Below are 14,400 nucleotides of genomic sequence, written 5' to 3'. Positions count from 1 at the left end.
TACAATTAGGAGTAAGAAGAGACTCTGTTTTAAAAGCAATCATAACATGATGGACTGGAAGAAATAATTTCTGACAGAAAAGAGAGCTTAATGCAATCACATTATTTGCATACATTGAGCCTACGCTGAGACCAGAGAGACAAAATTTGAGTGCCAAATTATTTACAATGATGCAATATATAGCTTCTTTTATAAAAGACAAATGCACATTCAGCCCTTACCAGTGATGCTGAATCCCCATTTCTTTAATGAAAAAAGAAATCACAGCTTTTAAAATCAAATTTAGCTACAAGACCAGGATCCATCTTCACAATAGATATGTTTTATAAAACAAAACACAACAGTTACAATCTTGGTGCAATCAACAGCATTTAGTATCATTTGCTACAAGCCACATTTAGTAAAGAATGAAGCACTGCTTGTAATGTATGCCATCATTATCACCAGTTATTGGAACTGAGCCACTGAAAAAAAACGGCAAACAAAGGAAGGTCTTTGCAACCCTCACCTTCATTTAGGAGTCTGAACTTTAAGGATGATGGCAGCCAAAGAGCTGCCACACCACACATACATTACAGGACACCTGCACACACCACAGACACAAGAAACAACCTTTGTTAAATTGCAATACAATAATCTCTTCAGTGACATTTATGATCACTTCCTAGAGCAAAAATACAAATGACAAATTGTTTTACTGTAGCACTATGGGCATTTTATAGTGCTTTATGTCTCTAAGAGAAATGCATTAATAATTTAACAACAGCTGAAAGAAATATAGGTCAGTCTCTTCCAATTAATGCAGAGTGTCAAGAGGTATGCTAGCCTTTAGAAGGTGTCTGTGATGTTACTTGTAACAAGAGCAGAAGGTCATGCTGTGATTTGCAGATTGAAAACATCACAGGCCAAGACCTCAGTTAAAAGACACCCTGCAGGTGAGAGGGATTTCAACCTATAAAATGATTTACTTGGCCTTAGAAAATGCAGCTCATCTCAGAATTTTCTAAAAGGGGAGGAATTTTATCAGATGAAAGGGTTGAGCTCTCTCAAGACACTCACCACATTCTGCTTGGTTGTAGCTTCTAGCGTCTGGATAACATAAAGCCTGTTTCTGCAGCGCATGCTCTCAACATCCTCGTATCGAATATCGCCGTATCTCTACGAGGAAAAGCATAGTTATGTGAAATCAACTACCACTAGACACATCTAAGCAGATACGTTTATCTTTCTTGCATCTAAGCATCATACAAATACAGATACAGAAACAAAGCAAGATCCTAGAAACTCAGCAGAGTCTCATTCATTACAGCACTAGGATTCCCCCTAAACAGTGCAACTCTTAAAAGGGCAAGTGTTTCAAAGAATGACGGGGAAAGAAAAGAAACTCCGGAGTAGTTCACTGTGGATGGGAAAACAAAGGAAGGGATCTTAAACTGTGTTGACTCTATACCAAACTGCAATTGATTTTCCTCAGTGGCTTTGAAAAGCAAATCAGCTTTATGAGCACCCCAGAAGAGTTATACTGGATACTGAAACATTATACTCCAAGAAAAGTTATACTGGATATTAGGATATTTTCTGACTAAAGGTAGAGAAACACTACAACAGGCTAAAGTTGTTGCAAGTTCTCTTTTTTAGAGAGTTTTAAGAACAAGTTAGCACATTTTTCAATGATAATCTGGGTGTACTCTGGGCAGGGAGTTGAACTAGATAAACTCTGGAATTCTCTTCCAGAATTGAACTCCTATGTTTCTGTGAAGACCACCAGCAGTATACTTCAGTCCTGGAAAAAAGGGGAAGCAGAGGAGAAACTGCACTTCTGAGTCATAACTCTTTTACTGGTCTGGCTCCTAGGCTTTGATATTGTGCAATGGCCTCAGCAAGAATATAAACAAGATGTATAATCTAACTCTGAATTAGTACAGTAAATTAAAAGCTACATGTTCTTCCATTCAGTAGTTAAACATGGCTTCTTCATACCAGATTAGACTGTAAAAGAATGAATCTTTCATTTGTGTCCAAGTCATAAAGGCATAAAACGGAACATCATTTTAAAATTCAGTTCTGTATCTTTTTACTTTATCTCATTTATCTTCCTGGCACCCATATGAAGCAACAGTATCACACAGAACATCTCTGTTCACTTATTCACGATTAGTAACTAGACCTATCTGCGGGATGACTACTCCTTTGCAGCAATCCTCCCATTTTGAAATTTATTTTCATTCTACAGTGATATGGAAAGAAAACCTCTTGCTAAAACAGAATTATGTTGAAATAAACCGTCTGGTCAAAATGGGAAGTGAGAAATTGACTCTTACTTTGTATCGACAGTTCTTAAACAAGAGGTTGTGACACTTCTGAGCCTTCCAGAAATTCACTTCAACTGAAGATACAAACCTTGCAGCCAGAAGAGGGGTCATGAGATAGAAATGGGGTATATAGGCCTAAGAAGAGGACTGCCAACTTGGGACCGAGAAATTCAGGGTCACGGTTCTGCCCAACTCAGTGTTTAAAAACTATACCAAATTACAGGCTACTTCCTTGGGCAAACAGTCTCCTGCACAGGCAGAACAAGAAAGGCAGTTTCTTTTGCATTCTCTGGTCTTTCAGTAATGGTTCCATCGTTGTGAAAGCTTCAGCTTCCACTTCAAAATGCAACACACGATGCTTCACTATTGACCACCTCTGTTCTTTAACCTGCAACCATTCCCCCTCATTACTATGAGATTTCACCATGACAAGAAAGACCCAAAGGAGTGCAATTCTTCTTACAAGGATCTTAGACTGATCAGCACAACATTCTTGTGAAACAATACTGATAGCAGAAGCACAGACATTTTACATGATTAGCCCAACGCCACAGAGAGGGTTCAAGAGAACTTGAATTCCTGATTCTTGCCCTTTGCTCTTCCTACTAAAGTGAAGCCCTCTTCTCAGTGAGAATCAAAGGAGACAATTCCATCCCCCTAAATTACACCACTAACAGCCACTCAATCTCTTCTGAGTCAAGACCAGGACATTTTTCCCAAAAAGATGCATTATGGCTCTTTCACTGGAGAGTCAGAAAGAAGGTATCATAGGGATAAAAGAAATAGGCTAATAAAAACCAAAATGTGAACCAATCTTTTTTTCCTCAGCTTGCCTTTCATTTCAGATGGACTGAGCAGAAATTTAAAACACAAACCTATCTAAAAATGGATAAATACCCTGATCTAAATCATGCCAAGGAAGGAAATGCCTCGTGGATATCTGAGGACAAAAGGAGAAGAAACTGAAGTTATTTCCTCCCCAACGCAGAGCTGCAAAAGCTAGACACTGCAAAAACCAAAGTTACAAGTTGAAAGGAAGTGGTAAAAGATCATAACCGGCATTTCTTATCCAGCACATCCCAAAATGTCCTTTTCATTGGTAAAATAAACTACTCAAGCACACCCAGTTTCCTGCATTGACTGCTATGTAAAATGTTACCACTATGTGCAACATGCAGTAAGCAGTTTCAAATTAGTAACTGCAAGGGCTGCTTCTCCTGTACCTTCAGTTTGTCATTTAGTTGACAGTGTACAGGGACTAAGACAGTGAACGAGGGATGCCAACACAGGACCTATGAAGAACCCAAGAAACTCCACTCTGAAGCAGCCCACCAAGCCCATTTCAAGCATTAAAAAAAAACAAAAAACAAAAAAAAACCCACAACACAAAAACAAACCTATCCCATAACCTAACCTACAAGGTTTTCAGTGAGGCTCAGCAAAGTACAGAGCCCAATTTATGCCAGTCTAGAGGGGTCTTCTACTTCTCTAGTTTGTGTAGTGCAGCTGCAGTATTTTTAAAGTAGCCCATGAACTGCAAATACTCCATGCGATGAGAAAACACCCACAATAAGAACACATACTTCATTTGACTCTCGGATCAAATCAGTAATGTCCACTTTTGGGTGGTCACTCTTTGTATTGCTGAGGTTGGAGCCCTGCTGCACAGTTGGAGGCAAGGGACTGTCTTTGTTGGTGACACTGTCAAAAAACCTGCATGAAGCAAACACAGCAAGAAATAACAAGTCCTAGTTTATTAAAACAAAATGATCACATCACCAGTGAAAAGCAAGCAGGATATGAGCAATAGTCAGCAAGAACTTTAACAGGAGTAGCATGCATATGCTGTAACAGTACCACAGATACACAACACTGGAATTGGCTACCCAGAGAAGGTGGTGGAGCCTCAAACCTTGGTGGTTTTCAAGACCCAGCTAGACAACAACATGGCTGATGTGATCTAGAGCTGGCAATAGTCCTTTTTTGAGTGGGAAACAGGACTAGAGACTTCTGGAGGCCCCTTCCAGCCAAGCATTCCCTGGTTCTCTGATCCATCTAGGAGATAAGCAATGGTGCACTACATAATCAGGAGAGAGGAATGGAGGCTTGTGCTGAACTGTGAAGTAGGCAATCTTAATTCCCTCAGGTGCAGAAGCCAAGACATGGCTGATATGCACCTACTCATCACACATACATCAAAAACCTAAACAGTCCCATTATGGAGGTCAGCCAGCACCTTTGCCAACACTGAGGAACACAAAGAGAGGAACATATCTACCGAGTAACAGCTTCCTTTTTCTTGAGGAGAAGCAAACTATTCTAAAATTTTTTTGAAATATACCAGAATGCTGCTGGCTGGGTTAACACAGAAGTGTTACAGCCAGATAAAATGTTGAAAGCAAGAGTTCAAAAGGAGTTCACAATAATCATCATAACCTTGGGTTCTAAGAGGAAGAAGCAGCAGCATTGTTTGGATCAAGTGAAAACTAAATTTCACTCTACTTTCATATTTTAAATTTTAATTCATTTAAATTGGGTGAAAGTGCATTTACTGCTGGTGCTTTTTTAAACGGTAAAAAGTTTAAATGAGCACAGTTAGGTTTCAGCAACAACTGAATTTAGGAAGGCAGTGAAGCCAATATTGCACATGTTTTGCTTGTAATGCATTGCTTAAGAATGCACTTCATGTTGCATATTTAACTTTCTTCAAATACTAATACAGAATAACCATCTGCTCATGATTGTCCCCAATAATTTTTTTGTCCCACACTATCATCAGCTATTAGCAACAGAGGAGCTCGTAGCCTAAACTACACAAACAGAATTGTAGAACAAGCTGTTACTAAGCTCATGTCCAAAATGTTTGAAAAAGTCTACCATCCTCTAGATTACCTGGCCATTACAAAAAGCCACCTGCTATAAGTGATAACAATTTCAGATTAAAATAAACCCTAAGGTTTTGCTTTAAAAGGCATAAAATAGCAATGGTTTTAGAAGAAGTTTAACAGAGGATGGGATTTTCAGAGGAACCAGCTGCACTTCCAGACCCTCTTCCAGAATTTCAGCCTGAGATGAAAACCAAATTCCTTAGAAGCCTTTGGAAGTCTTGGCCAGATGCCTTCTCAGCTGCCCCCACAACACATATCTACCTGCTACACTGCCTACAGGAATAATAGTTACATTGATACCTGTTGAGAACAGTCACTGCTTCTGCATCATCCTTACAAGTCAGCAACTTTTCAGCATTGTAGTCCAGCACTGTGAGGCCCAGCTGCAAGATTGCCTTTATTCCATCATAGAAGAAACAGTCCACCACATTGACTGCACTTTCAATAGGCAGCACACTGATAAAAAGGGTAAGGAACCAGGAGAGAGAGACCGAGGAGAAAAAAGTCATGTCCGTCATGTGATCTGTCAACTGAGGCAGATGAACCCTGAGGAGCTCCTCAAACACTGCCTGATCTACCAAGGCACCTGCAGGGAGAGGACAACAAAACCACCACCCAGACCTTAATACAGAGAAGCACACTTTTCTCAGAGCACTGGCCGGAAATAGAAACCCTATCCTACTGCAACTTTGTCATAAAAACAAACACAGGCCTGGCTGCACGGCATCATCAACTCCATCCCCTGTGCTGGGAGCCACACACTCAGTGCACGGGTCCAAGAGCCTTACTGCGTGCTGTGAAGTACATTAGTACTTCGGTGGGTGTGTGACTAGTGATGATGATTCTCCTGACAGATGATACACCCTCTCTGCAATGAGAGAGAAATTTCATGTGTGATTTTCTCCTAGCATATACATCTGCAAACACTGAGTACTGGATCAAAGGATAAGCGTGGGACCTGGAACAACTACTTTTCCTTTATTTAAGCTGTCTAAGTTTCAAATTAATAGTATGAATTTCAGACAAAATTCCAAGAGAAGAGTATAACAGTCTAAATGACTGCTTCCTGAGCAGTCACCCCTAGAGCAATGACAATATTTGAAAGTCACATCCACTCTTGCTTAAGGAGGGTCTAGAGATGTTCTGTTACTCTCATTTTCTACTTTACAATAGTGAATCATGCCCAAAAATTCCCCTCCAATGTTCAGGCTTCAGGTCATTCCTTAACACTTGTTCTCAATCAATGATCATTTATATTCAATTCTAGATAGATAAAAAGACAGAAGGATATTACCAATAATTCGGCGATTGAAATAATCAGGTAGCATTCTTTCACAGACAGCAACCAACAGCCAGAATGCTTCCTCCTCTTTAGCATACAGCAGAAGTACTGATGTCAAAATATTCATTGCCTGTAATGTTTAAACGGGAAAGGAAGCATTTATGAGAGAAGACAGTGAAAACACAACTCAGGTTTGTCAGGTGTTAAAATTCATATTCCTGAAGGCATTTTACAGCACATATCTTTAGAGTGCTAGGGTAAAGTACAGCTGTAACCACCAGAAGACCCTTACCTCAGTATCATCAAATGCAGAGCATAGTATTTAAGCTACATAAAACTTAAGTGTTAGAAGTCTAGCAGAAATACAGAGACAAATTCAATAGACATGGCAGCATTTAAGAGCAGACTCAAGTACAAAGTGAGAGCTGATGTTATACAGTGGAATGAAATGACCAATGTGAGTGAGTCACGGAGCAAGAAACCATAAATATTTGTGTTATTGATTTTATGAGGTGCCACTATACTGCTACAATGAACTAATGTTTAGATGACCAACACTAAGGGTCTCAAGACTGTTGTACCTGACAATATCCAATCTGGGGATTCCTGTATGCGTAAGCTGTAAGGACTCTCCTGAGTGCAGAAATTCCTGTGTCACTTTGAAAAGCAGGATGCTCAGGTAAGGAACGACGCAAATCTCGTTCAATTTCATCAGTAGCTAAAGTGCATGTTCCTAAGGACTTCTCCACCAACTCAGTGTAATAACCAGGGCTGGATGCCATATCATTTACAGCACCTGCCAATACATTTTATTGCACATCATTAGAGGACAATGGTAAAGTATCTACATAATTCTCTACAATTTGTATAAAAACTTTTGGTGACCACTGAGGTTACATAGCTCGTGAATATCCAGATATTAATGCAGTCCTACATCAGAGTATTTCTACTGAACTTGATGGGATTACACCGTAATAAAAACAGCAATATCAAATAAGGCTTGGAGAAAATCTAAGTCACTTTCCGTTATAAACTCGATTTTGACTTATTTCTTTTTCTCTGTTCCATTTTTAAAAAACTTCTTTTTACCTACAATTTTGCCTAATTTTTCTGGCAAATGCAATAGCTTACTCTCTGCAAAGCTGGTAAAAGATTACACAAAACTAGGCAAAGGACTGAAATTTACCTGCAAGTACTATCCATAATTTTTTTGCCAACACCATCCAAGACATAGAGATATCTATCTGGTAACAGAAGTACAAGTGCCTAGGTAAATGCTCAAAGAACACTAGCAATGATAAATCCATGTTCCCATGTCCTCAAAAAGAACTGCCAAATATAGGTCGAGAGAATAGGATAAAATTTATTTGTTATGATAAACAGCTCCTTCTAGAAGGAGAGCAGAAAGCTCCACCCAGGGAAACAGAGTGAGAATAGCTAGCAGGTAAGGTGCAGGGTGGCTCCTCAAAATCCGCAGCTAATTTTCTGGGTCGGACACAGCCTTCCTATACGACTCTGATCAAGTCAGCAGTTGCTGCTTTTGTAAGTGTTGCACTGAATGGGAGTAAAAAGTGAACAGAGCTGTTGTAAAGAAGTGCCTTAATTCCCTGGACTTCCATGTCCACATGGTAAGTGCCTTGACACAGGTATGTTCTACAGAAGAAAGCCACAATAGCACTCAGCGCTTCAGCGAGAGATCTCACGTATGTGAGTAAGTCCACAGTCCCTGTAAGTCTCATTCTTTGTACCAAGCAATCCTGTATAGCAAAGAGACACTAATGTTGGAGCCAAATTTTCTGCAAGAAAAACACTATTTGTCTGGGAATGCTACCCTCTCCGAAAGCTTAAATCAAAGCAATTAAAAACAGTCCCACAAATACGTTTTTCTTTTAAGCAAGTTAAAGAGGCTTTGCTGAAACTGACTGTCCCTTTGAATTTACAGAATACAACATGAAGCCTCATCACTATTTTTCACCTGAGTGTGTGGTTAAAAACACAGATTCAGGTTTAGTTTGAATCAGTGCAGAACAGTATAATTTTATCTGTTATTTTGAAGTGTTTTTCTTTAGAAAGATCCAGATGATTTACTGCAGGTAAGGGCATTTTTTGGACAGAATCTGTTCAGTCAGTATCTAGAATATTCATATAGCAAGAGTCTACAAAATGAACGAATTATACTTGTTATGCAATACCTGAGAAGAGCAGCCAGAGCTCTCCTCTTAAAGTCTCTGGAATCCCTCTTACAACTAGGTCTCGAGTCTTCTTTGTCCGAAACATACTGACACCATGTCCACGTTCAACAAAGAGGATGTTCCAGGACTGTTCTTTCATTTTTTCTTTCAACTATGAACAGGTAAAACAAAAGACTAGTAAGTATACTGGAAGATTTTCTCATATTTCAGAGGACAGAGAGAAATTTGCTCTACATAACATTCATATAAACTGGAAACAGCAGCTGTGGTATCAATATTGGTATCTGAAAATAAGATTGGTGCAAATCAGAGCAAAATCTAACCTGCTTATAAAATAAGTTTTCTGTACAGTTACCCCAATGCATTCTCTCACATGACCTATTATTCTTTTAAGAACATAATTATGAGAACATCTATACCAGATCAGACAAAAGGTAAATCTATCCAGTATCCTATCTGACAGAAACCAATAGTAAGTGCCAAAGTAGAGCAAAGTCAAGCAAACATCTACTAAATACTCCTCCATCCTCTAGCAAATTCAAGCTCAAGAACTTGCTGAGCAGAGGCAATCGTTCTAAATATAACAGCCCTCAGCAGTTTTTTCTCTGCAAATTGCTTTCCCAGTTCAAATAAACCTACCACTTTCCAATGTCATTTGAGCCCCCTAGTTCTTGTATTGAAACAGCAAATCACTGACTTTCAGCTTTTTCAAGCCATTCGTAAGTTTACAGACCTTTTCCTTGCTCCCTACTCTAGACTGATACCAATCAGAAAAGGGCAATAACTGTATGCAAGCTAGATTTTCATTTTAAATGAAGTCATCATCATCTATGTGTTTTAGAGTATTTCTTATTCTGCTAAACTGATTTTTTAAAAATCAATGGGTAGACAGCTGTTTGTTACCTTAGATTGATCCATTTGCAGCTTTGACACCACATTGATAAAAAAATACATAATTATCAAAGGACCACGAAGTGCTAGGGGTTTAAAAGGAGTGAATTAACAGCAAGAAGGTAGTAAGACAGCTAACTTGCAAGTGCACAGACAAATTCTGCCCCCGAAGTTCTCCTGTTGCATTCCAAAACACATTACTACTATAATGGATAAGAAAATTCAACATTTATTATAATTCCTGTGGCAAAAACCTAAATGTAAAATTTAACTTCCACTTGTAAGATTCTTTGCCAGGTATTCTGTGCGTGTGTGTGTGTGTGTGTGTGTGTGTCTGTGTGTGTCTGTGTGTGTGTGTGTGTGTGTGTGTGTAAATACATACACACACATGCAAATATATAAATAATGTAAGTATATACACAAATATATACACACATGGATACGGATGTGTGCATACATATATATACACGTGTGTGTGTGTGTGTAAATAATAAGTTTTTCTTGACAAAGAGTAAATCAAGGGAAGAAGGAAAAAAGATGAAATTGAATGAAAGTAGTAGAAAAGAGAACCAGGAAAAATAGGAAAAAGAGAAGGTTGAGGCTGCTTATCTGCAACAGCAATTTTCTCTGTGCTAATTTGAGAGCTTTAACAAAAAAACATGAGAAAAAGTATTTGGCCATGATGGTGCAATGTAATTAAACAAGTGACTATCTGCAAAGTCAACTCACACTGTCACAGACACCTGCTTAATCACCCAGATAAATTAACATACTTTGCTTTCAACATGTCTATGAACTGTTCTTTGGTAACAGCAACAAACATATACTAACTCTGACAGAGATGAAACAAGATCCCACAGACACTCAGTCAAAGCAGGTTGCTCTGCTTTTCTGATTCATCATGATTTGGTGCATTATATTAATTTGACAGATTCGGAACAGAGCGGGTACAAATGGTGGAAAACAAACACAGGGATAGCATGACATCACTGTCATTATCCTGCCGCAGCTTCTCAGTCTTTCCTCAGTTTATTTACATGAGCTCCAAATAGAACTAGGATAGACTCAACAATCAGAAAAACATGCAGGAGAAGGAGGTCTAGTCAGATTGAGGGGAACTACTAGGTGAAAATACTTATGCATATATGGGTTTTACATTTAATCAAATATTTATCAGTGAGAAAGAACATTTTACAAGCTAGCAATTTCTGTCAAAATACAAGACTATATTGTTTGTAAAACCTGCTTCCCAGAGTGAAAACTGGCAAAAATCCCTTAATTCAAGCAAAATTGAAGTTACAAGAATTTTGCCTGAGGACTAGAAGAAAGTGGAGAGAATAGAAGTAGTGAAATAGATCCTTTGTAAGGTACAAGACTACTGATAAACTATTGATTATGCACCTAAAAAACAACTAAGTTTCTCTGAAGCAGAGGAACTGATGACCAGAGGTCCCAAACCATGAGAGGCTCCAGGTCTGAGAAAGGGTGAACAGTACTGCTACATTTTCTATATATACAGCTGTAAGACTTAACACTGTTTAAGCAGTTAAAGGTAATCTGCAAAAAGAAAAAGTAGATTTCGCTCAATTTTTTTCAACATGCTGTAAGAAGCAGGACTGAAAAATCCAGATTCCTCTCATTCCTGCACAAAGAAAGTGGGTTTATTTTCTGATATTTTTAATATCAGAAATTCTATATCTGATTATACCCAATTTTGCTTAAAGATTAATTTTAAAATAAAACCTTTCTGCCCTCTTGTACACAATGTGGAGAAGCAAAAATAATATGCCAGACTGCAAACAGAATTAAAAAAAATTATCTAGAGCATGACTTTGGTAGACAGAAGTCAAGAATGAAGGAACAAAAGAAATGAAGTCAACTGCCTGATAACATTCTCCTTGCTCCCAAAGAGTTTGTAGTGACTTTGTATCTTGGTAATTCAGACCAATACAAAACATGTTCACTATCACAAAACAAACAGTCACCTCCCTCTGAGGGAGTGGAAGAGCAGTAGGAATTTGCTCCATGAAGATAAGGCATATCATTATTGAACAAGATGAGCAGAAAATCGACTGAAGCCAGGAAGAAGCACCCTATGGACTCAAATACGGAATATGCAGATGAAAGAAGACTGGCAAAGCTCCAGAGGAAATCAGCAGCCTTGCTGGAATACTTTTTGAATATACTTCAGTCCTTTCCAATTAGATTCCAAAAGCTGTTGGTCAGTTTATCCCTTACCATTTTAGAGTCTAAATTCTCAGCATCCTGAGGATGGTAGACTGTCATCAGGGCTTCTGTACCAACAGTTTTGCTGTTATCCCTCTGACCAATCTTTGACCGTCCCTCATCAAAATCCATTGGACTGTCAGAGTCAGAACTAGCTGCAACCTTAGAAGAATTAGAAAAAAAAAAAAAAAAAAAAGATATTAATAATGGTGGTCATAAATGCCAAGAAGTCCCACGACAAAGAGAACGGATACCAGATGCTGTTTCACTTCTAGACCACCATTTCTTACGATGCTTTTAAGTTACACACACCACATACAGCACTGAAGTTTAAACTTACATGAAATACGTATTTGCATGAACAGACTTCAAACAAATGAAAAAACATGGTAGTTCATGACCTGCACAGACAAATTTTCAGGAGACAGCACTTGAAAAATCCACCTCTACAGCCAAACACATTCATATTATGAAAGGACAACTATTCATAAGGATGAGAATTATTATAGATACGGAGGCCTGATCAATCAGTCACCACTTAATTTGAAAGAAAAACATTAATTTAAATGGAGCCATATACAGAACTATACAGAAACGCTTGATGGCATTTCAAAACCAGTGTTAGAATCTGAATGGCTTTTCAAAACATGATGGAAAATATAGTGAAGGAACCTGAAACATGATGCATTCACAGTAGCGTTATTGGTCACTACATTCCCTTTTATATGGGCATAGTCATTTATTTTTCCACACCTTAAAAACAGAGCTACACACTTAGCAGGGTTTATCAAAATAATACAGATATAAACCAAGCAAGGGCAGTCTAAAGCTGACTGGCCTTGAGCAACAGACCTTAACACTCAGGTCTCCCAGGACTGTGCTGTACCCTTATCAGCTTAGCATTTCTGCTGCTATCAAACTATTTTGCTCTTATTGCTCATTTGTGCCTTTTAACCCTTCAGAATTGAAGTTTCAAGGCAGAGATTTTGCTGATACACTGATTAGTTTCTACCCAAAGCATCTGCATGCTTCTCCACTATTACAAATGTCATTTTAGAGGCTATGCCAACTGATTCTACTTCATTCTTCTGAGCTCTCCTGACCTCCTCCCAAAAGGAGGGGCTCACATGGATCTCCAGCTTCTCAGGCACTCAACTTTATACATCTGCTGCACATTCAGGTATTAGGTTAGCAAGGGACAGCCAATCTTTGGGTTAACTGCAAGTATCCATTTAATTCTGAGCCATGGCCCTCAAACATATAAATGTGCCTTGCTGGAAAGAGAGAAGTGACATCTCTAGTGATTCTTGGTATCCGCCATCACAACATAAACATGAATATTCATAGGTATAAACATGCAAATTGTACTTTTTAATAAGTAAGGATATACAGGGGTCAAACACTGAAAATTTCCACTGTCAGTGCTAGGGCAGATTTACCTGGCATTTTCCAACGCATACTGGGTTAAGCTACCACAGATTTATCCTACAGTAAAGTCCTGTCACTCAAAACTAAGGTATGCCAAGGTAGCTAAAGCCTAGCAGCCTACAGTCTATCTTGCATCTGACCGAGCAACATGTTACAGATGAAAGGTTTTTGTGAACTTGCATGTCAAGGTAAAAGTCCCACTGACTTCAGTAAGGAACATGGTTCCAAATAAGGGGAACTCTTCAGGAGAGACACACAATGTTTTGTCACTTGCTTTCTTGTCTCATGCGTATACAGATTTCTTCACATCTAGCAACCACCTTACAATCATTCTATCAACTTCCTGAGCCAGATAATCAGCTGGCAAAAACTGATACAGCTATGCATGATTTCACACCAGATTGGTGGGCTTTGTTTTAAATGTGAAGGATCTGAAGGTAAGAGATGAGAACATGATTTTAAAGAAGATTGTCTGAATTTGAATTCAGACAACCTGAAATCTAGAGGTGAAGCAGATATTTTTGCTCATCTTTCAGCTAGATTCAAGCTTTAACTATAAACACATCGCATTACATGGCAAAATGTTGAAAACGATACATAAACTCTTAGTAAGACTAGATAACCTTCTTCCTATAAATAGGTAATAAGAAATTAGCATTAGCTAGGCAGTTACCTCTGTATTTACGATGCGTTGTGGACTTGAAGTTGCACCACATTTGATCCTGAGCTTTGCCACAAGCTGTTCAAAATCTCTAACCTCAGTGAAACGAAAAGCTGTTTTTCCTTTGGTACTAATGCTGACTCCCCTATTGGCTGGATCTGCCTTATCCACTCCTACAACCTAGGGAAGCAAGGATATGTAAGTTAGGCAACTCATCTCAACAAATGTTATCTGCTTGCTTCCAAAAGAGAAAAACGGTTAGAAATATATGTGTGCGTGAAACAGTGCTATAAAGCATAACACAAGCAGAATTAATAATGCAGGTGACTTAAAACGCGCCGCTTTCAAGCACTGTGATCTGCAGCTATTTTAGCACAAGGTAATAAATATTATGGGATAGATTTTCAACAGATTAGCATTCAGCGTGCCAACTATCTTTGAAAAGGTGTTCCTAGCTTTAAGTGCTGAGCTTCTTTGAAAAATCTTACCTCCTCCTCCCTGCTGAAGCTGTTACTTTTTT

At 38.6% G+C, this 14,400-nt stretch overlaps 1 protein-coding gene across 3 annotated transcripts in view; it reads right to left on the bottom strand.

Annotated features, from left to right (window-relative positions):
- TBC1D8B (TBC1 domain family member 8B) overlaps positions 1–14,400 on the bottom strand; it is a 46,287-nt gene that overhangs the window by 9,940 nt on the left and 21,947 nt on the right. For 2 of the 3 annotated variants that reach the window (XM_026123080.2, XM_026123082.2), the window contains exons 7-14: positions 13,893–14,060; positions 11,804–11,953; positions 8,675–8,825; positions 7,064–7,278; positions 6,495–6,612; positions 5,501–5,786; positions 3,896–4,025; positions 1,060–1,158 (exon numbers count right to left, since the gene is read on the bottom strand). In XM_026123080.2, the coding sequence (XP_025978865.2) occupies positions 1,060–1,158; positions 3,896–4,025; positions 5,501–5,786; positions 6,495–6,612; positions 7,064–7,278; positions 8,675–8,825; positions 11,804–11,953; positions 13,893–14,060 (1,317 nt within the window). The remainder of the gene's footprint in view (positions 1–1,059; positions 1,159–3,895; positions 4,026–5,500; positions 5,787–6,494; positions 6,613–7,063; positions 7,279–8,674; positions 8,826–11,803; positions 11,954–13,892; positions 14,061–14,400) is intronic. The other variant, XM_064518230.1, reaches the window with a different exon arrangement.

Source organism: Dromaius novaehollandiae, chromosome 11 (genome assembly GCF_036370855.1).
Source record: "Dromaius novaehollandiae isolate bDroNov1 chromosome 11, bDroNov1.hap1, whole genome shotgun sequence".
In the NCBI taxonomy this organism is placed as follows: Eukaryota; Metazoa; Chordata; class Aves; order Casuariiformes; family Dromaiidae; genus Dromaius; species Dromaius novaehollandiae.
Note: the sequence above shows the minus strand (reverse complement) of the source record. Positions and strands in the feature narration are given on the sequence as shown.